Source organism: Diorhabda carinulata, chromosome 4 (genome assembly GCF_026250575.1).
Source record: "Diorhabda carinulata isolate Delta chromosome 4, icDioCari1.1, whole genome shotgun sequence".
NCBI lineage: Eukaryota > Metazoa > Arthropoda > Insecta > Coleoptera > Chrysomelidae > Diorhabda > Diorhabda carinulata.
Window position 1 is genome coordinate 955,092 of NC_079463.1, and position 27,137 is coordinate 982,228.

The window sequence follows — 27,137 nt, forward strand, 5'->3', positions numbered from 1 at the left end:
CTGCGAATTCGATGAAATTGGTGTTCCAACATAAGAACCAGATATAGTTATCTCTGTCAAATGCTTCTTCTATTCCTTTAACTCATTCCACCAATCAACGTACAGTAAAACTAAAATATTCTATCTTGGACCAGGGGCTTTCTCTTTCTAAAGTTGGCAAAACTTTTCAACATAGAAAATATACGTATAAGTCTAGTACTATATTTCTATGATCCTACAGCTTATACCTTAAATATATGTTTCTAAAACGTTAATTAATTTATAGTTGGTAATATTTCATAGAAATTTCATCTAAATAACTTATTTTTGATGTATGGATTGTATTAAGTAGAAAAGTGATCAGATTAAGATCACAGATAATAATCTACTATGTCTATGGGTTCTTTATTAATTCTGAATTGATTCTAGCCGTTAAAAACAAATAATAACCAAGCACGTTACAGCTGTATTTGAAATAATTAAATTTACTAGATACGCTATTGAAAAATAACTTATGATTAAATTAATCAACGAAGATGATAAGAAACGATATCAAAATCGTTTTCATATGTGGAATGATTTCTGTAGAATATAAAAAGTAAACCTGGCAACATTGCTTAAACAATTTAAAGAAGATAAAAATCGTAATATAAATGTTCCTTTATTTAGGCCAATTTATAATAAACTTGTGATCTAGATTATTCTCGTTGTATAATACGAACAATAGCTCAATATTTTTTCTTTATTAGAAATTAATAATAGTGTAGATACAATTTTTAACAGTTCCCGCGCATTGGTGAGTGATTCCATATATATATATACCAGCAGTTTGGGTAGTCGCTTTGACATTGAGTTTGTTTGCACTGTTTGTAACATCTCACTAAGCGTTAAGCGAATGTCTTTGAATTGCACAATTACTTTTTTAAGAGATCGACAATTTATTTTACGAGTGAGTGGTTTTTATTAGTAGTTTAGTTAGATAAATAAGTGTTTTATCGTGTGCAAATTCTAAACTACATGAAACGTGAAGTTTTAATACTATTCTTTCAAAACAAATTTAAATAACGATTTTTTTAGAACGATATATAAGTGCTTTAAAGTAATAAGGTGAGTAATTTTACGTATTTATTAGAAATAAGTTGTATTATAAGCGTTTTTAATTATTCTATAATTTAAATTTCACTTTTAGTTTCAACTATTCTTCTAACGGTAATTATATAGAACAAGCCTTTCTATTTAGCAAATTAGGTTAGTTAAACTACCAAAAATCACAATCTCTGGTTAATATTATAAATATTTATTATGTACATCATTTTTTTTATCTTTGGTTATATAATTTTATCTTTATTTTGCTAATAAAATTGCCGAATCGATAAACGATATCAACGATTTACATCATCGTGCAGTTTTTTATTTGCTATAAAAAATTATTATGAAAACAACATCGTTCGAATGTAATTGTTAGATCTATTGTAAAATTACACAATTTAAGTTTATTTTCAGTATTAATATTGAATTATTATCATGTATTGAAGGTTGAAAATGTGGAAAATAGTTATTGTTATTAAAGAAATTACGGAAATATTGAACTCAAAACAAAATGAAATCAGTACCGTTATTCCCATCTCTATACTTGTAGAATTTAGTTAGAAAAACTGTTATTTTTAAACACGTACAGGTGCAAGTAGAAATTCCCATCTCTAGACATACCAATCAGTTATTTTATTAGCGTGAATCATTAAATATTACCAATTTCTTCTATAATGACAAAGGCGTAAAGATTAATAGATTTATTTATTAAATAAAAGTAATTAAACGAATGATTTAACTAATTATAGCCGTAAACAGATTTAAATTACTATTTATGCAACGTTTAAAATCAATATTTACTTTTTTATTGGTTATTTTCTGCTAGTAATACTAATTAAATAATTTCGCGATGATGCTGAATAAGGGTTTTGAAGTAACGAAAATTACACACATACCGTTACCAAATTTAACAATAAATTATTGTATAGATAAAACTTGTTTCAATTTATTTAATGTAGTAATAAAACTTTATTATTTCTGATTACAGGGTCAGATTTGGCCCATCACAACATGGCTGTGAAATTTTTGAGGTTATATATTGAAAAACATCGTTTTTGAGTACTTTTAGATAATAATGTTTTGGAATTTTCTTTTTAATTGCATCCATTAGTAATCCTTTGAATGTAATTATATGTTAATAAATGTATTGTGGCGATTATTTATTTATTTTGTTGAAAATTTGTAACCAGATATTTTCGAGTATGAAAAAGCAACAATATATCATAACAGTATTGAAAATATAGTCAGAAAAGTTAGTATAAAGGAACATAATTGATAAATTTTGTATCTAGTGACGTAAATTTTAAATTGTACAAATTCAGTGGTGGTTTTTTATTGCAGATATGGGATTTCTACTTTACACTCTAGTTTTAATCACATTCCTGGCAATATTATGGAAAATAAACTCTGTCGCGAGATGTGTATTGAAATTTACTTTTTTTGGAATAACCAGTATGATATTTGCTTGCGCACCTATTCCGTTAATGCTTCTAAAACCCCGTGATAGTAAAAATGCTTTGTAAGTATGTAAATACGGCTCTGTACATTATCGATTTTTTTACATATTCGAATGAATTACGTAAAAGTTTTCTTAATATTTCAAAGATCAACAAATCATATCCGGTCAAATATCTAATTTACATTTTATTTCGCATTTTAAATACTTGACTAATATATTCAAATTTGTGACCCGTCATTGTATACGTTTTACCTTGTGTCTATTCGAATTATATTTACAGAAATTGTATATCTATTTTACTACTATTTATAGGTATACTTCATATACAGGATGTTATTGTTAATAGATAACAAAATGCTTAGTTGATTCCTGAGTAATAATGAAAAATTTGACATTTTTTAAATTTCGATAATCAATTCCTTGGATATATACGTTTTATTCGACGTTTCGATCCTCAACTTTATCAAAATATTTACTTCAAAATTTCAATTTCATTTTATGCTAACAACTAGAAAAGAAATAAAACGTGGCAACATTGTAAAACATCTGTCATTTATAGTTATAATTTATCGAATTGTTTCGTTTGAATTATTTATTTATTTTCGATTCTATCGATTACAATATTAGTTTGTTTCATAAAGTTTTTATAATATATAATAAATATTTTTTTATAATGTGAATTTAGTAGATTTGTAACGTTTCACGACATACTTTCCAATTATAAACTCATTGACGTTTCAACTAGTATTTTAGTGATTATAGACCTCGAAAATACGTACTAATTACTTCTATAATAAGGAACAAAAAAACAATTCGAAATTATATTAAAACTTTCTATCATTCTAAGTACATAATAGTTGGTTTATATAACACCAGACAGCGCTAATGTGATCAGAACAAATTGTCGAATCATCTTGTTATCAGCACCATAGACATAAATGCTCTGCTCTTATATCGTACTCTAGAGTTATGTGGGAGTAATACTGGTCATAGATAAAGTAGATTGTTATGAGTAATGTTTGTTTAGTATTTATTTATACTGATTTAGTTATATCGTGGTTAAATCTAGTAAATGTTTTATGTAATAAATAAATTTCGTTACATGGGGAAGTGATATTACAAGTGAAAATGTAATAAAAAAGTGACTCTAATTGTAATGTTTTTTAAGAATACCTGCTGCACTTCTAAGAGCCACCGAAAGAATTTATGGTCTCTCTTATAATGTGGAAGGAACTGAAAACATAATTAAAGATAGTGGTTGTGTAGTTTTAATAAATCATCAAAGTGCTATTGATCTATTTGGTGAGTAAATTCAATATTATTTAATTTAATTAATAAAGACTCTTGTTTTATTGTTAGTTTTGGCTTATCTTTGGCCATTAATGCCAAATTCTACTGTGATATCGAAAAAAGAAATTTTTTATATCCAACCGTTTGGTTTAGCGTCGTGGTTATGGGGAACTATTTTTATAAACAGGGTGAATGCGAAAGACGCACAATCAACTGTTAATCAAACTGGAGAAATTATTAGGAGACGAAAGGTGATTTTGTTGGTCTATAACTTCGGTTTTCATCAACTTTAACTGTTTATTTGTATTTTCAGGCTCGTGTAATGATGTTTCCTGAAGGTACTAGGAATTTAGGAAATACGTTGTTACCGTTTAAGAAAGGGGCTTTTCATTTAGCTATCGCCTCTAAAGTTCCCATTCAACCAGTAGCTGTGTCTAGATATTCATTTTTAGGGAAATTTAGATTCGATTCAGGTACATAATTGATTGTTTTTAGTCTTTTTTTATTCAATTTGTAAACGTTTCGTGATTTTATTAATGTATCAACTTTAAATTGAGGTTAACTCATTGTTTATAACGTGAAGAGGTCCTAGGGGTGTTGATTGATGGTTTTTTAACAATTTTCAGGGCACATAACAATAAGAATTCTTCCAGCTGTTTCTACAGAAGGTTGTACGTCTGATGATATACCAAAATTGATAGATAAAACTTATAAAATGATATCAGAAAATGTCAATGAAATTTCCTCAAAAAATAACGTGAAAAACAATTTAAAAACTAGCTGAGTGTTCAATATTTGAAAAACAATTTTTTTTTATTGTTAAATTTTTATTCTCATGTTGTGTTTTAACTAATTGTAGAAGATTTAATTTTGTTTATTTATTTTAAAATAAATTTTAATTTAATTTCGTTACGTTTTTTATTTTTGCATTATTTCATCCTTGGGCACATGTAATTTCCAATGAAAGAGCGTTTAAGATGTATCAATTGAATAAACCGGAATTATTTTAAATAATGACTATATATAAATAAGAAATAAAGTTTAGTTTGATTCAGCAACGTTGTCAACTAGGGGATATAAATTGTAAAGCAAATTGTAACCTACAACTCGACTTTTATTTTGTTTTTGGTGAAAATTTTAAATTCAAAACTAAACTTATAAACTATAATAATAATAAATACAAAAATAACAAACCTTAGAATCCTATTAATTACACTGCGTATAAACATTAATACATATCTGGGGTTAATAGTCGGTAAATTGAAAAAATATAAACAAACCTTTAGCTGTCATTTGTCATTGTAGTATACTACTTCGTTCAGTTTCATGACTCCAATGAAAATGATCAGGATCACTTTCCTAACATCAAATCAACTCGATCCAAGGAGATGAATTTTTAATGGAAAAATATTTGAATTGGATCATAGTTTCTGAAAAAGCTTCTAGAGAATAACGTAGTAATTTGAAAAACGTAAAATAACGTTCACCTTTTTCAATACCTACCGAACGATTTTCTGATTCTAAATTTTTTTTATTAGTTCTATGCTCACGTGTCAATTCTAGATCATAGATCTAATTGTTACAATTGGATATTGATCTACAATCACACTGAATTGATCATTAATATAATGTTTATTTATATTCAAAATAATAGCTTTGTTATATTCATTCGAATCAGAAATATTATTACTGATTTGTAATTAATAATTAATGAAATCGTTGTGACCCCTGAACTGTACCTGGCGATTTAAAACTGAACTAACCTTGAACTACAATGAAAGTACACTTTTGATCGGTTCTAAACTGATCATCGAAACAAAGCTATGAATAGAGCATTAAACATAAACTAATCAGAACTGTTTGAGATTAAAAAAAAACACGAACGGATAGGTCTATTGGTTCGTACTTTCATTTTGGGATATAAAAGGTGACAATAAAAACAAAAATTTGTAAAAAATAATTTATTTACAATTATAAAAAATATTAAATATTAATTAGGTGTAGTTGAAAGCTGATCTACATTATCCGACATAGTCTTGTAAGTCTCTTCAATAAGCCTGGGAATATCTTCTATTGTACAATTATTTGTCGGTATGGCAGGCAAGATTCTAATTTTAATTTCCCCTGAAAATTGTGATAAAGAAGTCACTGGGGAGATTAAAATCGAGTTTTTATGCTAACAAGAGCTCAATTTAAAAAGATTGGTGATACTTATACGAAAACGAGAGGTTTTAGTCAATAAATCAACTGAAGGTAGTTACATACCTTCTTCAAATTTATTTGGTCCCAAAAATGTAAATCTGGATACCGCTACAGGTTGTATGGGACATTTGGAAGCTACTGCCAGATGGAAAGCGCCTTTTTTAAACGGCAGTAGTTTGGGACCATCATTTCTTGTCCCTTCAGGAAATATTAATACTCTAGACTAAAATAAAACATTCTACGGACAACTATATTCATTGGTCAATTGAAATATATAAACAATTAGTGAACAGAAATATATATTTGAAGAATAACTGTTTGGAAATAGTCTGAATTGAATAAAGAAAATGAAAAATACAATTTAAAGATTGGTAGAGATGTGGTATTAAATGTAATACTTACATTGTTATATTGTATATCAAATTAATCGTAGTGATTTCTTCATGAATTTTTATACATTTCTTTGATTTTTTTCTAATTAATAATCAAATTGTTAATAAAAATGTTATTACAATGTTCATTCTAAGGTTAAAGCGATATGTCATAACAATTATCTTCTTTTTTATTTCTGATAGTTAACATGTCACTTGTCATATTAGTTTCACAGAACATATTATGAAAGAACAGTCATAGATAAAGTATTAATATATAAAAGTTGATTGTGCTGTTAATGAAATAAATTCCTTTATTTAACGATTATTTCAGAATATAGTATTCCATCGTGAAGCTACGGGAAATGAGGTCAAGAGCCATGTAAGTAGATAAAAATGATAAATTACAGAGTTGCCAGAGTTCAAAGATTTTCTTGAAGTTGAAATATTTAAATGTATATTCAATGGATATTTCTGTACTTATAAAAGCAATTTTCATGTTTTTGAAATTAATTACTTGGAAAGATATCTATTTTCGTCAGTTACAAGATGAAAATTTTTTATTTTATTGTACTATTTTTAAGAAACTTTTTAGTCGCTTGAAGAAAGGTCGACAAAAGATCTGGCAACACCGAGGGAATGAATAAATATTTTTAGATCTTTTGTGCAACCACTGTTGTCATTGTACACCCACTATTATACGAGTATGTAAATGTTGATTGCAAATATTGAAATTCAATGTTTTTAACTACCTTTGTTTTTCTAATAATTTCGCCGGTTTTGTTAACGGCATTTTGAGCATTCGACGATTTAGATCTGTCAATAAAAATAGTTCCACACAACCAAAAAGACAATCCAATAGGAACATAATAAAGTATCTCTTTTTTTGAAATAACCGTGCATTTCGGTAAAATTGGCCATAGGCACGACAGAACTGAAAATAATATTAAAAAAATGCGATGTTGTCAAATAGTTACAATTTTCCACGGATTTTATTATTTTTCACCTACCTATTAGATCTAATATACTTTGATGATTTATCAAAACAACGCTGCCGCTATTTCTAACAATATGTTCTTGACCTTCTATACTGTATTTTAGACCTAATATTTTGCATAAACCTCGAAAACCAGCCGAGGGAAGTCTAAAAAAATAAACTTAATTAAACAAAAACCATAATTTCTACCCAGATTAGAATCCCTACATTACTACACTCTGACAACACTGTTAAGTTTCAAACATTGTGCCTGCTGATACTCTTGTGTTTCAAGGTTTCCAGTGTTGCCGGCTGGTTCTGTTTCTCCCTTACTTAATGATACTTTTAAAATAATTAAATTTCTGAATGAAACATCTTGTTAGGATATCGTCTGTTTTTTTTTGTAAAAAAAATGTCTACTTGTTATCTTTTTTCTGAAGATTAAGGAAACTAATTTCTTTTATAAAAATATCTAAGTAAACAAGATAATTGTATTATTTGATTCTTATCGTTATAATAGGAGGTTTAAATATGATTTTAAAGTCTATGCTGTAGGTTTGTCTTTATACGAGGTGAACAAGTATTTCAATGGTATTTCTGTAAAGTTTAAACTTACAATGCATTTCTGTAGTCTTTCGGCCTAAATAACCAAATCGGTATTAAAAGTGTAACGGCGAAAGAAAACGCTATATATATCGAAAATTTTATCCATTTTTTACCTAAAGAACTTGATTTCCAAATAACTGGCAACAGGACTATCGATATAAACAGTAAATACAACCACATTATTTCTGAAATGACAAAAAATTTCGATCAAAAATTTGACCCAACGAATAACTGTTAAATTTAACTAATTTTTACGAGGTGTGGTGAATAATTCATGAATAAATTTTTTTAACGACAGGAATAATGTGGATGGGAATAAAAAAATTAGTAGGAAGCAATATAGGGTGTCCTTAATTAATTTCAAACAAATAACTGTTAAATTCAATCAATTTTTACGAGGTGTGGCGAAGATTTTTCCCAAATTTTGTTAATTTCCGATAAATCAACGTATATAACAATCACTAACCTTTAGTATACGCAAATTCTCTAATTTCTTTTCTAGAAAATGATCGAAATATTAAAAAATATTGCAATTGCTTTTATTTTCACTAATCACGCTCACGATAAATTAAAAACTGAGCATGTATGTATTCTGGTCACTAACGAAATTAAAGTTCACATATCGAGCGGTAAATTTATGTACATCTATTTAGAGTAGGGGTAAAACTAGTTTGTCGTCGTCTTCGAGACTGGCGGCATACAGTACGTTCAATAAGTATGGAATAAACATTAGAAATATTTAAGGTTGTTATTAAAATTATTTAGTTTAAGAATAAATCAATACAAAATACTATAACCTCTACGAAAGTTTAATATGGTGAAATAAAAGAACAGGAAGTTGATAAAAACGTTGATAAAAGCATTGAATTTACGATAAAACGCCCTAAATAAATAATAACTTGTATAATATATAAACTTATTGAAGATATTTATCAAGGGAATTTAACGAGTAATATCCTACTAAATTCTAATGAAATTATTCCTTAATCAATAATTAAAATGATATTTTGGAAAAATATAAGCCCAAATAAAACATTTTTTACAGTTAAAACTTTACATTTTAGTTTTTCAAATACCTAACCGTTTGATAGAATACTTTTTCGGCGACATCGAACTTTTTCCCTATCTTATTAACTAAACACAAAATTTTTTTACTCACCGTTTAAATTAACATCGAATGTCTCTCAACAAACTTCACTATCGAAGTGCGATAGTAATATTTAGATCTATTTATATAACCGGCGACAAACATTTGTGTAACAATACTAAGTCATCCAAAAATTACTTAGAACAGTATCAATTTTTGTTATAGTCTCTAATTACACCTGATAAATATCGTTTGGTAAACATGTTTACAAATTAACCGATGTATTAAGACTACAATGTATTGTATCAGAAGAATTTCTACTTTATCGGCATTAGAACAACGTGGGGAGTTACCATGGTTACCGTCGTAAGATGCGGCCATGTTATGATGAGAGATTATAATCCCGCCTACCCTATATTCCTAGTTACAAGTTGATGCGTTAAAAAAACAATAATGTCTTTATAAATATTATAAATGATTTAAATATAATAATTATATCAAGTTACAATAATTATCAAAGTGATAAAATGTTATATTAATGACAGATAACAACAGCGCAAACTCAAATATCCTTTTAAAATGTAATAAGACGAACAAGAATGTAATACGGCTATATTTAAACCTAATAATAGACAACCAGTAATACCAGATTGGTTTGTGAATAATATCAATTAAAATTTTAGGCCAATCCTTATGTATATTGATATAAATTAATGTTGTCAATTTATAATTATAAATAAGTAGTTTTTGAGCTAGATTAATCTTCTTTTAGGGTGTTTAAAGAATATTGCATATATTAAAAACCCCTGATTATTATTATACAAAATTTATACTTTTGATGCATTTTGAAAGGACTTTTCATCTTACAAGATGTTTTTTTAGATATTTTGAATAATTAGTTATAGTTTCGTATCAGTCCGGTTTAGGATCATAATAAAACATGTTTGTTTAATATTTTCGAGGTGGAATAATACATTTATCGTCGTTTTGTTTTTTTGAAGAAAGTCAAAAATAATTGTTAAAATTTTTATTTATACAACTTTTATTTACATCAAAATATGGAATTATCTATTGATGTAGACAAAAGTATGAATTCATTTTTTTGTCAGGTTTCTTTGGGCTTAGTTTAGGTTAAATCTACTCTATTTCAGTTTAGATTAGGTTAGGTTTACATTAGTTAGGTTAAGATTACTTCAACTTACTAAGGTTGGGTCTTAATTTGCCAATATCAAATATCTACCTTTTTACGAGACAATCTGTATAAGAGTAATGATAAAAATAGAATATACGTAACGAAACTAATAGAAAAATAATTATTAGAGTTAGAAATAATAAAAAATGATCAAAACTGATTTTAATTCGTCGTGACATAATTAATATTTGTTCCAAACACCTAGTAACCGTACTAACCTCTTGAAAATAAATATCTAACCTAAATTTTTTATAGATAACAATGTGTACTGTGCAACAGAACGAAAATTAACAAAATACTCGGTTAACGAATCTTGTTTATTATAAGCTAAAAGCAGATCATGGTGTGGTTATCTTAAAAGTGCTTAAAACTATAGTCCCATCGTGTATGATTCATTCGCGACTCGGTAGTCATTACAGAACGTTCGACGATTATTGAATTGTTTATAATTTATGTTTTACTGTGAAATAGTTGGTGATTTTTTTCTTCTAAAGACACAATATGGCGGGTAACGCCGGTATGGAACATTTAATACCGATCGTGAATAAGTTACAAGATGCTTTTACTGTACTGGGTGTGAACTTAAGTCTCGATTTACCTCAGATCGCCGTGGTGGGGGGACAATCAGCTGGAAAAAGTTCCGTTTTAGAAAATTTCGTCGGAAGGTAGGTCCAGAAAAATAATTTTTTATAATTATGTCGTTGAAAAGAACCCGTTAATTATTTACGAAGTATTTAACCTCACATTTCTCCGTTTGTTTAAATACAAAATGGTTTTTTTTTAATAATGGAGTATGTAGAGAAGTGGGAATTGAAAAATTTTAATCATTTATATCGAAATGTGTTAATTATAGTAAAAAAAAAGTGCAGTAAAAATTATAAACGATGTACGCGAAGTTGAACTTGTGGAAATTGTTGTTTTTTGAAGGTTAACCCGCCATTACTATATACAGGGTCAGACGTTATAAAGAACTTTGATTTATTAATATTTTGATTTAAGTAAATTAAATTTCGTGTAATATATAAAGTTTTTACATCAATATTATCATTTTTATGTATTGTACATACAGAAAACCCCGTAAATTTATCTTAATTCTCACTTTAGGTTCAAGAAACTGTTTATTAGTATAAATTAAACGATATAATTAACGCAGTGTATTTTTATTGGTAAACAACAGTTGAAAGTGGAATGAATAACGATGTTTTTATTCTGAACACACTGTATATTACTAACAGTAAACCGGGCTTGTCTGGGCGAATGGCTGTGTGAAATAAACCTACACAAAAGTCTTATCAAGAATTCAAATAACAACAGGAAATAATAACAAGTACATATCGAATGATTACATAACCTCTAATGACACATACGTTGATTAAATACCGTTAACAATGAATTAAAAACAAAAAAATGTCGTAATTGTCGTTGAAAACTTTTTTTTTGAGTTATTTATTGTACACAAACAAAATCCGGTAGATTTTTCAATGTTTTATAATCGAAAATAGCATTTAAGATTAATTTTGAGGTTATGGTACATTTTTCCTTTACAAATCATACGAGGTATGGTCAATAAACATCGACTAAGGTTTCAAATAGTCCTATATCACATAATCCTAATTGATTAACCTCGTACATTGTCATAAGTTGATACAAGGTTCATAGAAAAATGTCAAATAACTTGAAATATACGAGATACGGCCAATTTTTAAGAATGCAGCGTCTATGGCTACTGTAAACAAATCCCAGTCACGTCGTGGTTGTATTTGTTGCATTATTTTTGCAACCCCTTAGCATCGAGTGGATTCAATTACTAATGACATCTCTAGTGACACTTTTTTTTCGTCTTGCTCATCTTGGTATCGTCACAACTGATGTATATTACTGGTACTTCGCCAAAATTACCTTTCTGGCAAACCAGTAGACGTTCTAAGAGTAGTTTCCACTCCCGTCTGGTCTTTTTTTGATCTTGGTGTCTTCATTGATGGTATAGGTCACTAATTCCTTTCAGAAACTGCTCTAGCCGCCTTCCTAGTGACCAACAGATGCTCTAAGAGGAGGTTCTACTCTCTTCTTCTTTCTTATTGATCTTGGTGACTTCCCTGCTGGTATAGGTTACTGATTCCTTCCAAAAGCTGCTCTAATTGCCTCTCTGGCAAACCAGTAGACGTTCTGAGAGTAGTTTCCACTCCCATCTGGTCTTTTTTTGATCTTGGTGTCTTCATTGATGGTATAGGTCACTAATTCCTTTCAGAAACTGCTCTAGCCGCCTTCCTAGTGACCAACAGATGCTCTAAGAGGAGGTTCTACTCTCTTCTTCTTTCTTATTGATCTTGGTGACTTCTCTGCTGGTATAGGTAACTGATTCCTTCCAAAAGCTGCTCTAATTGCCTCTCTGGCAAACCAGTAGACGTTCTGAGAGTAGTTTCCACTCCCATCTGGTCTTTTTTTGATCTTGGTGTCTTCATTGATGGTATAGGTCACTAATTCCTTTCAGAAACTGCTCTAGCCGCCTTCCTAGTGACCAACAGATGCTCTAAGAGGAGGTTCTACTCTCTTCTTCTTTCTTATTGATCTTGGTGACTTCTCTGCTGGTATAGGTTACTGATTCCTTCCAAAAGCTGCTCTAATTGCCTCTCTGGCAAACCAGTAGACGTTCTGAGAGTAGTTTCCACTCCTATCTGGTCTCTTGTTGATCTTGGTGTCTTCATTGGTGGTACAGGTCACTAATTTCTTTCAAAAACTGCTCCAGTTGCCTTTCTAATGACCAACAGACGCTCTAAGAGGAGGTTCTACTCTCTTCTTCTTTCTTATTGATCTTGGTGACTTCCCTGTTAGTACAGGTCACCAATTCCTTTCAAAATCTGCTCTAATTGCCTCTCTGGCAATCATTAGAACCTCTGAATGCCTTTCCAGTAACTAGTAGACGGTCTAAGAGGAGGTTACATTCGTGTTTTCCACTCCTAATCAATATTTTCACTTCCATTTCATATATTAATTAAAAATAATGTATAAATCGTAACTTTTAAAGGTTTTTAAGACGTTTCGTTATGTTTATTATGTCTCTGTACTTATTTATTTTATATAAGTACGTCTCTGTTTAAGAAATGAACGTTTTTAATATATATTTTTCAAGGTCAAATATTCAAAGGCGCTTTCTTTATACAATTTATTAAAAAAAAAAACAATTCAAGTCCAAATATTTACGTACAGCGCCAATTAAACTTGAAAACGGATAATTAGTGACGTAGTTTTAAATAAATATTTTGTTACAGAGATTTTTTACCGAGAGGATCGGGAATCGTAACCAGGAGGCCGCTTATCCTTCAACTGATTCATTCCAAATTTGGTGAGTCAATATGTATAATTAAATAGTTGATTAATTTAATCAAAATAAATGACCCATCCTGTATAATACGTAGCAATCGAAGGCTGGGTGTCCCAAAATAATATTTTCTATTATTTTTATAGAATATGCCGAATTCCTACATAACAAGGGAAAGAAATTCACCGATTTCGATGAGGTTAGGAAAGAAATCGAAGCCGAAACTGATAGAATTACTGGAAACAATAAAGGAATTTCAACGCTTCCCATAAATCTGAAAATTTATTCCCCGCACGGTAAGTTTTTATTCCAATTGGAAATAATCCGAACTTAAGAATCACCCTGTATACATATATAGTTGATTTTTCAATAAATTTTCATTTTTACGAAATATTTCTTTTGGAATTACCCCGGTATAATTTTTTTTTCAATATTCATTTCAGTCCTGAATTTAACACTGATAGATTTACCGGGGATGACGAAAGTACCGATAGGAGATCAACCAGCTGACATCGAACAACAAATCAGAAATATGATTTTGCAATTTATCAAAAAAGAATCTTGTCTGATTTTGGCGGTAACGCCTGCCAATACCGATTTAGCGAATTCAGATGCTTTACAAATTGCAAGAGAAGTTGATCCGCAAGGTAAAGAGAATCTAATTATACTCACTACTTTCGAGTATACCCTCGTAAACATAACGGATATTATCACGTGACACACAATCCTAAACACAAGTACAAAATAATAAGATTGTTTTTCTCGAATGACTGTGTCTATAAAGATTTTCTTCTTTTTATTTTTTTAACTGGCCTTGATCCTAACGATTGAACAGTCAATTTTTATATGAAAGTACATCATCTAACATATTCTTAGAATTTCGTCTGTCAAAATATATTGAAAATAGATTTAGCGCTGTTGTCATGTTTCAGTATAATAGTGATTAACTTTTTATATAGTGAAAAATCGTATGTTTTCGCACTTTTAAATTAAAATTTTAATACAATATTATTTATATTTTTTTTATCACATTTAAAGCAATAAACTTTTATCTCTACGACTATTTTTCATAAAATCTTATGAAAAATTAATTTTAGATTATTATTATTGATAAAACGAACATTACATTATATTATACAGTGTTGCCATATAAATAGATTCATCAGTAAATCTACTAATTTTCAAACAATACTGTTTTCGTTACAAGAATATTGATTTTTATTGAATTTCTCAATATATATTCAGTTTTATGATCAAATTTTTCGAAAAATTTGTTGTGTAAAATTGATTAAACCTCCAATATAATTAGCAACGTTGTCAGATCAGTTGTTTGTTTTTAAGGATATCGTACAATAGGAGTGATCACAAAACTAGATATTATGGATGAAGGTACAGACGCTAGATTAATTCTAGAAAATAAATTATTACCCCTAAGACGAGGTTATGTCGGGGTCGTAAATCGTTCGCAAAGAGACATCGATGGTCAAAAAGATATCAAACTCGCTTTGGAATCCGAAAGAAAATATTTTTTAGGGTAAGATTTCGAAGATTTGCTCATTTAAAATTTCGAGAGTTACTCAAAGTTATCATAAGAATCAAAAATTCGTTATAATTTGATATTTTTTCTAGATACTCCCTATTTCATGCAAAATTTATTGTTTTTTTACATATCATCAAGAAATTTTTCGACTTCCCTCTGTATATTTGCTTAATACAGTAACAGATCGTAACAAAAATATTTTTTTCCATTTTGTTTCGAATCTATGCAGGGAAAAATCATTCAATTAGGACATTATTTTATATATATGTAACCTAAATACAAAAAAACAGTTTTTAAGTAAAATTTTTTTCGATTTTCTTCTAGTAGGTACGATGGTTTTTGATATTTTTTAGACACCCAGCTTATAGACACATTGCAGATAAACTTGGAACGCCATATTTACAAAAAGTTTTGAATGAACAACTAACGAATCATATTAGAAACACATTACCCTCATTGAGAGATAAATTACAAAAACAAATGATCATTTTGGAAAAAGAATTAGGAGATTTTAAGAAATTCAGTCCGGACGATCCAAGTTTGAAAAACAAGGCGTTGTTACAGTAAGTATTAAGTTTTGAATCAAAAGATATTTATACGTGTAAATTTGGCAACAGTGTATTTTGTTTAAATGAAAAAATATTTAGTTAAAAAGTTTACTAGTAAATTATTTTGCTCTAATAAATGAATATAATATATCAAATTTTTGTTTATATATCGTTAATAATTTAATGGCGACTCTTCAAACTTACTTTTAAATTTTATTCTATTCGAATCGTTAGTAAATTGAATTTTATATATCAAATGGAAGGTTTATTGGTTAAAAATAGAATAAATCACTTACCATAATGTTTTTTTCGTATTTTATTCACTCATTCAAAGCCAGATTCATGCAATTACACAATATTCTCACTTTCAATACCATGAACTATCAACAATCTTCTTTTTTATATCAAGTGACTCTATTCTTTCAGTATAACAGCTACAATGTTGAATATACATCTGGCAACTTAACTACTAGTAGGCTCGTTCACATAAAAGAAAAGGCGTAGTTGCCAGTTTTTCTATTATGTATTTATAGTTCGGCTATTTAATCGAATTTTTTTATTAATTATCAGAATAAGGATAAATAAAACGGGTTTGGAAGTGTTTTTGATATGTATTTGTTTTATGGGAAAAAAGGAGAATGCCTATTTAATTTAAAAATTTAAACAAAGCACAAATATCACATATTTTAAAATCGAAACTTGTATTATTGTATTTATTTTAAAAATTCTTCACACAATATGACAACGTTGTGTTGTACAACAATACAGCCTACTAAATTCGAACCAGTGTTGCCATAATTTAATTATTTCTACGCGTATAGGAAAATATTGATAGAGATGTGATAAACTATTAGTATTTTTTGGAAAAATGAAATTCTTAAATATTTTCTTTATAATTGAGCTTGTGAAAATGATTTTATTACGCTGTCAAAGGTCATTTTTTTGCAAAATTCTACTTTAAGACTTTTTTTTTTGGAAAAAAGAGCTCAAGTCATAAGTGGTTCAAATAGGTAAACTTTGAAAAGCCGTTTTCTAATGAAATTACATTTCTATCAATATTTTTTTTAGAAAAAAAAATTTTACCTCAACTCTATTTACCGATATGACAACACTGGTTCGAATTATAATTAAGGTGTATTGTTTTTACGACGCGACGTTGTCATATTGTGTGAAAAGTCTTAAAAATATATAAATTAATTCAGAAAGAAATGATTCTAGATCTTATAGACGTATTTTGACATATTATAATAAACGTCATATTTGTAATATGTATTTCGTAAACAGGTGACATTAAAATCGATAAATTTTTTAAACAGACTCAAAAGAATGAATACTCAGGAATATTTAGCCGAAAGTATCAGGTAGATACCACGAAAATATGTCATTTTCCATTATTATTACTGTTTAATAAATTTTCCGAACCAAAATTCCGTAAACGAAACTGGAAAATTTTATAGGATGATCCAACAATTTGCGTTGAGTTTCGAAAAAGTGTTAGAAGGCTCTAGATCGGACGACGTCAATACGACGGAACTCTCGGGTGGTGCCAAAATTAATTGTATATTCCACGAACGATTCCCTTTCGAAATAGTCAAAATGGAATTCGACGAAAGCGAATTAAGACGAGAAATAGCGATCGCCATTGCCAACATACACGGAATCAGGGTAAAAACTTTGTACACCCTGTATATATAATGCCGTTTCAATTAGAGAAATGATAATAGTTTTTTTATAGGTTAGAATTCCTTCTTGAAAAAACATTAATTTTAATCAAATCTATTAGTGTTGTATTTTTCATTGCACACCCTGTATATATATACTCGTTATAATACTTTTTTTATAGTATTTCAACAATTTATCATTTCTGTAATTTACGATCGTCTTTTACTGGACATCCTGTATATATTTTTTTCGTTTTAGATCGGGCTTTTTACACCCGATTTAGCTTTCGACGCTATAGTTAAAAAACAGATAGCTAGACTTAAAGAACCGTGTCTAGAATGCGTCAACCTAGTAGTAACCGAATTAATAAATATCATTCGTACGTGTACAGATCAGGTACGGCAACACTGTAAATGTAAAAAAAATTATCTCTACAAAACATTTAATAATTCTCGTAGATGTCGAGGTTTCCGAGATTAAAAGAAATAGTAGAGAGGATAATAACGAATTATTTAAGACGAAGAGAAGAATTTTGTAAAGACCAACTTTCGGTTTATATACATTGTCAATTGTCATATATGAATACGAACCATGAAGACTTTATAGGATTCGCTAAGTAAGTGCATATTAACCCCGTATAAATTTTTTCAAAATCGTTCCAGGAAAACATTTAATTTCATAGTAACATCGCCCACCTCTAACAAATATCTCACTAATAACGTCAATAGTAGGGGAAATGTGTTGCGGTGTTGCCAATAGAATAAAAATTATTTCAGTGCTGAAAATCAAGCTAAAAAATCAGTTCCGGTCAGCAACGATCATTTAGGTAATCAAGTGATTAGAAAAGGTTATATGACGTTGCATAATCTAAGTATTATAAAAGGAAGAAGCTTCTGGTATGTTCTGTCTTCGGATAATTTGGCGTGGTACAAAGATGAAACGGAAAAGGAAATTCAGTACATTTTACCTTTAAATAAATTGAGATTAAGGGATGTCGGATCTGGTTTTATAAATAAGAAACCAACTTTTGCTTTATTCTTACCCAACGGCGCTAATGTCTATAAGGTAAGATGACCTGCTATAATATTTATATTTCGATGTTTTCTTTTTCAAGTTTTGAAGATTGAAATGGATTCAAAAAAATGTTTATTCTTTTTATTTCATTTTCAAATTAATTTATCTGTTATTGGAAACTAGTGTAGACCCTGTATAATTTCATTTTTAATTCGATTTCAAGACTGCTACGAACATACGATGATGTCATTGTAATGGAGGCCAAGCAACATCTCTCTCTCTCTTTTCGCGCCAAGTAGTTATGCGTTGTTGCCACTTTTATTAAAATTTCCTTGACAAAATTTTAACATTATATTATATATATAAAAAGGATTACAGCAGAAAAATTCCTGCAAATCACGATGAAAACCAGGCTAGGGAAATTCTTGACGGAAAATTCAAGAAAATTGCATTTTCCGGAAAATTACACATTTTAACCGAAAAGTAACATGATTTTTAGAAAAAACAACAATAAAATCCAGAAATTACAAAAAAATTTAACACGCTTGTGTAAGACATTTTATATTTCGGCAGCTATTTGAGATATAGTTTCATTTTTGACATGAATCAATTGAGAAAACGTCTGTCTAAGTTCCTTTCTACATTGTATTCCTTCAGTTCCATACTAGTGACTAATATACAGGGTTGAAGTTGGACTAAACCTTTTTTTCACAAAAAACACTGTATAAAATAATATACAGTATCTACAATTGTGAAATGGCAACGTTGTAATACAAAAAAATTGTAAGAGGAACGTTGATACTATCATAGAAAAAACACAACAGCCCTTTCGTGATCATACAAAGCCAATTAGATAACATATGCAACAAAATTTCAGATTTCAAAGTTTTTTAAAGATATTTTATACAACATGACAACGTCGCTTCGTAAAAACCATATAGTCTAGAGATAAATTCGAACCAGTGTTGTCACAACTAAATTATTTCTATATGTAAAAGTAAAAATTGCATTATGGATAGATTAAAAATAATGTTCGCGACGATAACAAAAATATTAATATTTTTTTAATATACTTTTATGTTTATAGCTTGTTTTCGAAGTAGATTATTAAATTAGAATTCAAACCTTAAAGAATTTTTACATATGACAACGTCGCGTTAAACGTTTATGTATTTAAACCAGCGTTGCCGGTATTGAACTATAAACTTCTAATAAGAAAGTTTTCGTAACAAAAATTTGTTTACTAAAACCAAATTAAGCCATTAAGCCAAATTCAGAAATTATTTAATTTTAACAGTTAACTCAATTTTTATCATAATTAGCAATTTTATAAAACAAAATACTAAAAAGAAAAGTCGATAAAAAAGCCTGGCAACACTGTTTCGAACTAATAGACTCAGACAGCTGTACTTTTATAATATGGGTTTGTCTGGGTTTTGAATAATTGATATTTTCGAAATTATAATAGAATGGTTAACAATTATATAGGGTGATTCTGAAGAATCGAAGCATGGGATTTTAAATGTACCCAAAATTGAACTAATTTTGCGTCTATTTGGAATTTATATACGAATTAGGGGGGAGTTGTGCAAACTTATGTTCTCTTCAGAGCAAAATTTGTAGGATTACAAACAATTGGAACTGAGTTGTAGTTCGTTAGACGATATGAATTCGTGGAAAGCGTCGTTCTTAAGAGCCGGCGTTTACCCCGAAAAGCCGATCAACGATGAAACAGAAGAAGATAACGCGATAATAGATAACGACGTCGATCCTCAACTTAAAAGACAAGTTGAAGTGATAAGAAATTTAGTGGAAAGTTACATGTCGATAGTGAGCAAAGCCACCAAAGATTTAGTTCCCAAAATAATCACGAATTTAATAATTAAAAATACAAAAATGTTTATATTCGAAGAGTTACTCGTCAATATTTATGCTCAAGAAGATCGGGTGAGTGGAAAATAAACGGGAATTACGAAAATTTCTCTTATGGAATTCGAAATTTGTTTTTATAGATTAATTTATTAGAAGAATGTCCGGCGGAAGTTAAAAAACGAGAAGAAAAAATGGCGATGTTTCAAGCTTGTAAATCAGCTTTAGATATAATAGGTGACTGTACGATGAAATGTTCTAGTAATACTTTAATTAATAAAGAAGAAGAAAATCACTATTCCATATCAACTGTTTCTAATAAACCGACAATAGCGACTAAAAAAAGTAATTTTCAATTTATATTTTACTATTTAGAACAAGCAACGGGGTTAATTTTTAATACTTTTACTCACATTTTTAAACTTAAAAATTTAATTGTTAATTTCCAGTCGATAACTAACACTCAACAAGCACTCTGCCGAACACGACTGTCACAGAACACAATCGAAGAGTAACTGAAGTCGGTGGGGGTATATCATCAATTTATATCGATAGACAGTGTTGCCAGATCCACTGTTATAACTTATTTTCTACGTAATTTTTTTATAAATCTTTCTGTTGCTTGATCTAATTATTTTCCGAAGTTTATAATTAAATAATAACAAATTATTATTACTATTGATCATTTAAAAACGTTTTTAGATTATAGATTATCAACACCACCTCCAGTATTTTCTAGACCAGCTCCGCCGCCGCCTCCAGGTACGCCACCTTCATTACCAGAACGATATTTAATATAAGATTATATTTATCAAAAAAATTTACAAAATATTTTTATTTACCGTTTTTTTTTTATATTAACAATAAAAAAATATAAAATGTTGGCAATTGTTGACTTCCACCTCTAACCTTGAATCATTTAATTTTTCAGGAAAATTGAGGAAATATAAGAGTGAGAAAAATATTTCTGAACCTCGGCCTATAGCAAATTCCAATTTGATTCCAAAATTTTATATATTATCAATTCCTTAATATCCACTTGATCTACATCTATTCAGTATTTATTGTATGTATACAAGACTCATGACGTAGCTGCTTTTATCTTTTTAATAATTCAGAACTTGCTATAGCTACAAATCTAAAAATGTTGGTGTTTATTTTTACAGAGATGGCAATTTCTATTTACGAGTTAAAAAATAACTGAATAACTTTATAAACAGAAGTTCCCATCTCTACACTTAACACTACTTACAGTTTTCTGGGCAACTTTAAACCTTATTATTTTAGGTTTATTTTTGAAAGTATAGATGTCGCTTTTAATTTTAAACGTCTGTGATTTTAGATGCTTTAACGCATGTCATTGTGGCTTGTTGTGTTGTGATGATTTCACTCGTTCCAAATGACTTATCGTATTTTATGTTTTCAGGATCAGTTAGCAGTATTATATTTTGTCAATCTGTCGACTAACAAACTAATCGATTGTGTTGTAACAAATTTTATTTTTCGTTTTGAATACAATAATATTATTTTTGTTTGAAATGTTTGTGTTTTTAGAACCCACCGTACCTAAATATTTCATCATTATTTAATTCGGGATCAATTTGAATCGATTTTAAATCGATTACTATTAGTATATTGTGTTCTATAACATTACACAGAAAACTAATATCGAAATGTGACGTTTAGTGAGATCTGTGGAACTTGACAACAAGTCTAAAACCAAAACAAAATGGAGGAATGTATTTCTATTATAATTTGAGGTCATTACACAAAAAGATAGATTTTTTTTTTCAATTAAATACAAATTAAAGAAAAATTAAACAAAAGGAATATCATTCCACAAAATAAAATGTTGTGAGTTGTTGTATTTGACATATTTGTAAATGTAGAGGTGGGGAATCCGTAGAACAAATGATTTTTCTTATTGAAATAATAATTATTTTATAAAAAACTAAGTAAAGTTATTTATTTCAACACTTACGTCACTAGTGAATACTTGTAGTATAATTTTTCGATTTTCCAATATTTTTCATGCAAATAACATACTTAACGTACTGAATTAGGACAAGATTTACAAAATATTTAGTTACATTAGGAAAATAAATAAACTTGGCAACACTGCAACTTATTCCACCAGTGCTTGATATGACAGTTTTTCATAGGTTAGGATAGAATTTACGGCAATTACATAAAATAATTAGTATATACGAGTTTCTTTTAATATTTCCGACACCAATTCTATCATATATTGTATAATTCCACACCGATGATAAGTGTTTTATTCTCTTTGAAATGAGATATCATTCTCGTTGTCTTCTCCAAGTTTATCAGATTTTATAACAAGCCGTGTTATGTAATTTTATTGATTCAACAGCCGTAGAAATTTTAAACAACCGATATATCTCTTCAATACCTTTTTTCATCATTTCTAAAGACCTTGAATATTATTTTAAAGGGGTCTCTGTACATAGGCGTACGTAAATTACTTCAACTACAAATTATTCATAACCAAAACGAAGTAAATCTAATTAAAGTTGGCAATACTGTGGATTTGCGATTGGCAGCATTAAAAATTTAAAATAAATATACAGGGGTGGATATAAAAGTTTATGTAAATGAGAATTATTTAATTAGAAGTTTATAGTTCGAATCGAGATATTTAAAAAGCTCTTAACATTAAACGGTTATTCAACAGAAAAAAGTCACAAGGATTTGAATCTGGAAGACTCGATGTATAGATTTAAATTTCGTAGCTTGACGCGAATTAAATTGTATGAAGACAAATATTTTTGCATCGTGATTTGACTTTTCGTAATATACTGATTGTACTTCATATTTTTCAAATAAAATAGGTTGTAGCCTATTGAATTTATTTTATAATAAATTATTTGTTGTTTGAGTGAACAAAATTTGTTTGAACAAATTTCAATGCACGCCACTGGCCAAAAAGTAAGCGAACGACTCGAGTTGCGAAGATTCATCTTCTTTTTCGTTAAGTTTATTTTAATGTTAGATGTTTAACAGTCACCATGTGGTCGTTACACGTTCTTTTAACCGCTGCCGTTCTTATTATACAGGGTAAGTACAAAAATCGATTTATCTCCCAAATATTCACGTAATTTATAAAATATATTTTTTTCAATAATTAGACAGTATTTCGATATTGATTATTTTTACGAATTTGAGTTTCGGAATTTTGAAATAACTTTACAGTGAAAGTTAATATTGAAGAATATTATGAACCAATTAATTGGACAACCTGTATATAAGTAATTCGAATACACGTCACGTTTCCTTATTACGCAGTTCAACCTATTTTTAGACTAAAAAACTCACAATTTTCGGAATAATTTCGATAGTAGCTTGTTAAATTGCCTACATAGTTTTTATACGAGGGTTATTCGAAAAATTAGTCTCGTTATATTTGCAGATATCTCGGACAGCTTAGATCGTCGCATCGAATCGTAACTGTTGTTTAAACGTAAAGTAGACACGTCAATTACTACAGGGAAAACTCTAATTGCTCCAAAAAAAATGTTTGAAAAACGATTGCGATTAGACACTTTCCGAATAACCCTCGTATTTTACTGAAACGAATCATTGAATCAAAAATAATATCTTTACAAGGCTGTATTAAGGACACGTGATCGGAATTTTTATATATTCGATTACATTTAAATAACCATAATCTCAGATTCGATATTCACAAGAATATTTAATACAGGATGTTGTTTATAATGATTGAAGATATTAGTAGTGTGGAAAATGATTTTTAAAGATTGGAAAATTTATATTTTCGTTATAACAATTAATTAGTTAGTCATTGGACGTCATTAAACAGCTAATTATGACGTAATAATATTAATATGTTTGTTATATATCTTTCGCACCCTGTATATTGATGACATTTATATTGATTAGACGATCACGTGACAATCCCTCGGCAATAAACAATTTTCTCAGTTGATAAAACAGGTAATTAACTAACCTACGGTTACCTTGACATTTTGAATCCTACAGTATATTCTTATAAATATAATATTCTCGTGAAAGTTTCAATTTCGAAGATACGCCTTGGGTGAAAGAAAAATTACGTAACTCGTTTTACCAAATCGATTGAAGTATCGAAAAAAGTATTTTTGCACTACCTCGTATGTAAATCAACGACTGATTTTTATATTGAGTTTAAAACTGAAAACAATGCGTTGAATATTTCAAAATTAATATTATAAACGACGATAATTATTAACAAATTATTTATTGCTTATTTTTTGAGATCAATAGAGAAAGTAATAATCACGTAATCGATTATTAGTTAAATCATAATTATCATCGATTCTACTATTTTTTTTTGTTAAGGTGTGAAAAAAATGTAGGTTGATAATGGGACATAAATTTTTAATTCATAAAAATTAAAATACACCCTCTCATACGAATAGGTAGAAAATAAATTTTTACAATTAAAAATATTTCGTTTTATTATTAAATGGCGGCATGTCCGGTTTCGGCCGAATAAGTACGAAGATCGAACCGATCTCTTTAGTGGTGATGATGTGGCCAACATTAATTCCCGCTCAAAAACAATAAATATAAATCCGATATTCTCATAAAGTTTACTTAAAAATGATACTTTTCAGCCTACAGCCAAAATTATCGACAACCAATCTACCAAAGTGATTTTGTAAGAAATACACCACAAGTTGCAGTAAATTCGAGAGCTTGTCCAGAAAAAAACGGTCGTTTCCCCACTAGCACTTGCGATGGGTAATGATATTTAAAAATTGTTTATCTTTTATATAATAGGGCATTTTTCAACAAAAATTAATATTACTTACATATTTATCTGACAATCCCGAGAAAAATTACGATATAGGTAGTACATACAACACTCCACAGCACAAACAATAAAATTATTTTACACACAATAACTATACCCTGTATTTACGTCATAAAATATATTAAAAATAACACGTGCAAAATTTTTCATAACTAATTTGAAAAATAAAGAATCAAACAACGCCAACTAGAATGAAATTGCATTTTAATAATGCTGTCACTTCTACGCAACCTACAATACAACTAATAATAATCTAGTTCGGCGGAGTTGCCAGTGTTATCGCAAATAGTGGAAAAAACGAAATTAAATTTCATTCGAAATTCTATTCTACAGATACATAGAATGCAAAGATGGAGTTGCCGAAGAAAAAGTATGTCCGGACGGGCTTCTATTTAACGCTGCGTCAGACATATTCGCATTCCCATGTCAGTATCCCATTGACGTAGACTGTACAGGAAGAGAACAAACACGTAAGTCGGTTTAATAATACGAGGTTATTTTTTCTTTTCTTTAATTATTACGAATTTTTGTAGATCCCGCTCAACCAACAGACGATTGTCCCCACCAATTCGGTTATTATAGAATGGGAGACGAAGCTAATTGTGGAAAATTTATAAATTGCGTCGATGGACACGCGTACGTATTCGATTGTCCCGAAGGATTGGCGTTTAATGGAGAAACGTACAGATGCGATTGGCCCGATAAAGTATCAACTTGTAACGCTGAAGGTAATACCATCAATTTACGGAATACTGATAATGTCTGACAACAAGGTATTGAAATCATGTGACTTTCGCCATTTTGGAACTAGTAACTTAAATCGAGAGATAGATATATTACAGAAAATATTATTTATTCGTCTTTACTATTCAATTTTGATTTTTATATAATTATTTTTGACATTTTCTTAGAAAAAAAAATGATATTTTTTTAGTCATACATCAATGAAGGAGGTATACTAACAATAAAATGCGAAAATTATCGCTTCGTTCGTTTCAAACACAATACATTGTTGCCAAACTCTCTTTATTTTAATCGAACTTATGAATTTTCAGCTTATTTGGGCTTCAGTTGTCCCCCAGACGCTAAATCGTTGGGGTTAGGTTTAGGAGACGAAGAATATAGATATTTCAGATCTCCTCACGATTGCCAACATTATTATCTTTGCATTCAAGGAAAACCAAGGATATATAATTGTGGAGAAAATCAAGCGTTCAATGACATCACTAATAGTTGTGACGCCATTGAAAATGTTACGGGGTGTGCTATACCCGTTAATAATTATAACGAGGAATTTAATTCTAAAAGAAAACCGGTATATAATACGAATTTCAGACTTTCTGGTTAGATAGAATTGTACACAATGTTTTTTTTTATATTTGTACATATTATAATAAAGAAAATAAAACAAAAAAATCGTTTATTTATTTCAAAAAACCATTATTCAATCATTATAAGATAGAAGAGGAGAAAGGTTAATATAGAGATGGGAATTTCCACTTCTATCTCTATGAAAGTAACGGTTTTCATTGAAATAAGAGAAATTGACTGTAGAGATGGAAATTTCTACTTTTATTTCTGTGAAAATAACGGTTTTTATCGACATAAGAGAAATTGAGTGTAGAGATGGGAATTTCCACTTCTATCTCTATGAAAGTAACGGTTTTCATTGAAATAAGAGAAATTGACTGTAGAGATGGAAATTTCTACTTTTATTTCTGTGAAAATAACGGTTTTTATCGACATAAGAGAAATTGAGTGTAGAGATGGGAATTTCCACTTCTATCTCTATGAAAGTAACGGTTTTCATTGAAATAAGAGAAATTGACTGTAGAGATGGGAATTTCTACTTTTATTTCTGTGAAAATAACAGTTTTTATCGACATAAGAGAAATTGAGTGTAGAGATGGGAATTTCCACTTGTATTTTCATGAAAATAACGTTTTTTATTGATATAAGATGAATTGAGTGTAGAGATGGGGATTTTTACTTATATTTCTGTGAAAATAACGTTTTTTATTGACATAAGATAAATTGACTGTAGAGATGGGAATTCCTACATGTATTTCTATGAAAATAACAGTTTTTATCGACATA

At 29.0% G+C, this 27,137-nt stretch overlaps 3 protein-coding genes across 8 annotated transcripts; 2 read left to right on the forward strand and 1 right to left on the reverse strand.

The window, feature by feature from the left end:
* The first annotated feature begins 602 nt into the window (after nucleotides 1-602).
* On the forward strand, nucleotides 603-4,725 carry LOC130893192 (1-acyl-sn-glycerol-3-phosphate acyltransferase alpha-like). 2 transcript variants are annotated; one of them, XM_057799080.1, is made up of 6 exons: nucleotides 603-1,086; nucleotides 2,410-2,587; nucleotides 3,696-3,829; nucleotides 3,887-4,068; nucleotides 4,131-4,290; nucleotides 4,444-4,725. In XM_057799080.1, exons 2-6 carry the CDS (start codon nucleotides 2,412-2,414, stop codon nucleotides 4,599-4,601), a joined length of 810 nt encoding a protein of 269 aa, XP_057655063.1. In that variant the 5' UTR covers nucleotides 603-1,086; nucleotides 2,410-2,411; the 3' UTR covers nucleotides 4,602-4,725. The 2 variants fall into 2 exon arrangements, with proteins under 2 accessions (XP_057655063.1, XP_057655062.1); XM_057799079.1 differs by having other exon boundaries at nucleotides 616-775.
* LOC130893193 (1-acyl-sn-glycerol-3-phosphate acyltransferase alpha-like) lies at nucleotides 4,328-25,250 on the reverse strand. 4 transcript variants are annotated; one of them, XM_057799084.1, is made up of 6 exons: nucleotides 25,039-25,250; nucleotides 7,983-8,157; nucleotides 7,401-7,534; nucleotides 7,143-7,324; nucleotides 6,083-6,242; nucleotides 4,328-5,941 (listed from the first exon to the last, which is right to left on the reverse strand). In XM_057799084.1, the coding sequence occupies exons 2-6, from the start codon at nucleotides 8,150-8,152 to the stop codon at nucleotides 5,808-5,810; spliced, it is 780 nt and encodes a 259-aa protein (XP_057655067.1). In that variant the 5' UTR covers nucleotides 8,153-8,157; nucleotides 25,039-25,250; the 3' UTR covers nucleotides 4,328-5,807. The 4 variants fall into 4 exon arrangements, with proteins under 4 accessions (XP_057655067.1, XP_057655068.1, XP_057655065.1 ...); XM_057799085.1 differs by lacking the exon at nucleotides 25,039-25,250 and adding an exon at nucleotides 15,955-16,100; XM_057799082.1 differs by lacking the exon at nucleotides 25,039-25,250 and adding an exon at nucleotides 9,132-9,911.
* LOC130893187 (dynamin-like) lies at nucleotides 10,490-26,456 on the forward strand. 2 transcript variants are annotated; one of them, XM_057799074.1, is made up of 18 exons: nucleotides 10,490-10,916; nucleotides 13,521-13,594; nucleotides 13,717-13,866; nucleotides 14,014-14,217; nucleotides 14,912-15,104; nucleotides 15,464-15,673; nucleotides 17,116-17,323; nucleotides 17,579-17,716; nucleotides 17,779-17,936; nucleotides 18,097-18,385; nucleotides 19,958-20,281; nucleotides 20,347-20,548; nucleotides 20,906-20,965; nucleotides 21,135-21,155; nucleotides 24,841-24,967; nucleotides 25,374-25,510; nucleotides 25,574-25,768; nucleotides 26,096-26,456. In XM_057799074.1, the coding sequence occupies exons 1-18, from the start codon at nucleotides 10,753-10,755 to the stop codon at nucleotides 26,386-26,388; spliced, it is 3,147 nt and encodes a 1,048-aa protein (XP_057655057.1). In that variant the 5' UTR covers nucleotides 10,490-10,752; the 3' UTR covers nucleotides 26,389-26,456. The 2 variants fall into 2 exon arrangements, with proteins under 2 accessions (XP_057655057.1, XP_057655058.1); XM_057799075.1 differs by lacking the exons at nucleotides 24,841-24,967; nucleotides 25,374-25,510; nucleotides 25,574-25,768; nucleotides 26,096-26,456 and adding an exon at nucleotides 21,630-21,742 and having other exon boundaries at nucleotides 21,135-21,269.
* Nucleotides 26,457-27,137: the final 681 nt, after the last annotated feature.

Coding starts and splice junctions, on each gene's coding strand:
- LOC130893193 (XM_057799084.1), bottom strand. CDS start 8,152: ATGTGGTTGTATTTACTGTTTATATCGATAGTCCTGTTGCCAGTTATT. Junction 6,243..7,142: donor AAATTATTAGAAAAACAAAG/GTAGTTAAAAAC, acceptor GTTTTATTTTAG/TCTAGAGTATTAATATTTCC. Junction 5,942..6,082: donor ACCAAATAAATTTGAAGAAG/GTATGTAACTAC, acceptor CACAATTTTCAG/GGGAAATTAAAATTAGAATC.
- LOC130893187 (XM_057799074.1), top strand. CDS start 10,753: ATGGCGGGTAACGCCGGTATGGAACATTTAATACCGATCGTGAATAAG. Junction 18,386..19,957: donor ACGGCGCTAATGTCTATAAG/GTAAGATGACCT, acceptor CAAAATTTGTAG/GATTACAAACAATTGGAACT. Junction 20,966..21,134: donor AGCTCCGCCGCCGCCTCCAG/GTACGCCACCTT, acceptor TTAATTTTTCAG/GAAAATTGAGGAAATATAAG.
- LOC130893192 (XM_057799080.1), top strand. CDS start 2,412: ATGGGATTTCTACTTTACACTCTAGTTTTAATCACATTCCTGGCAATA. Junction 3,830..3,886: donor AAGTGCTATTGATCTATTTG/GTGAGTAAATTC, acceptor TTTTATTGTTAG/TTTTGGCTTATCTTTGGCCA. Junction 4,069..4,130: donor AAATTATTAGGAGACGAAAG/GTGATTTTGTTG, acceptor TTGTATTTTCAG/GCTCGTGTAATGATGTTTCC.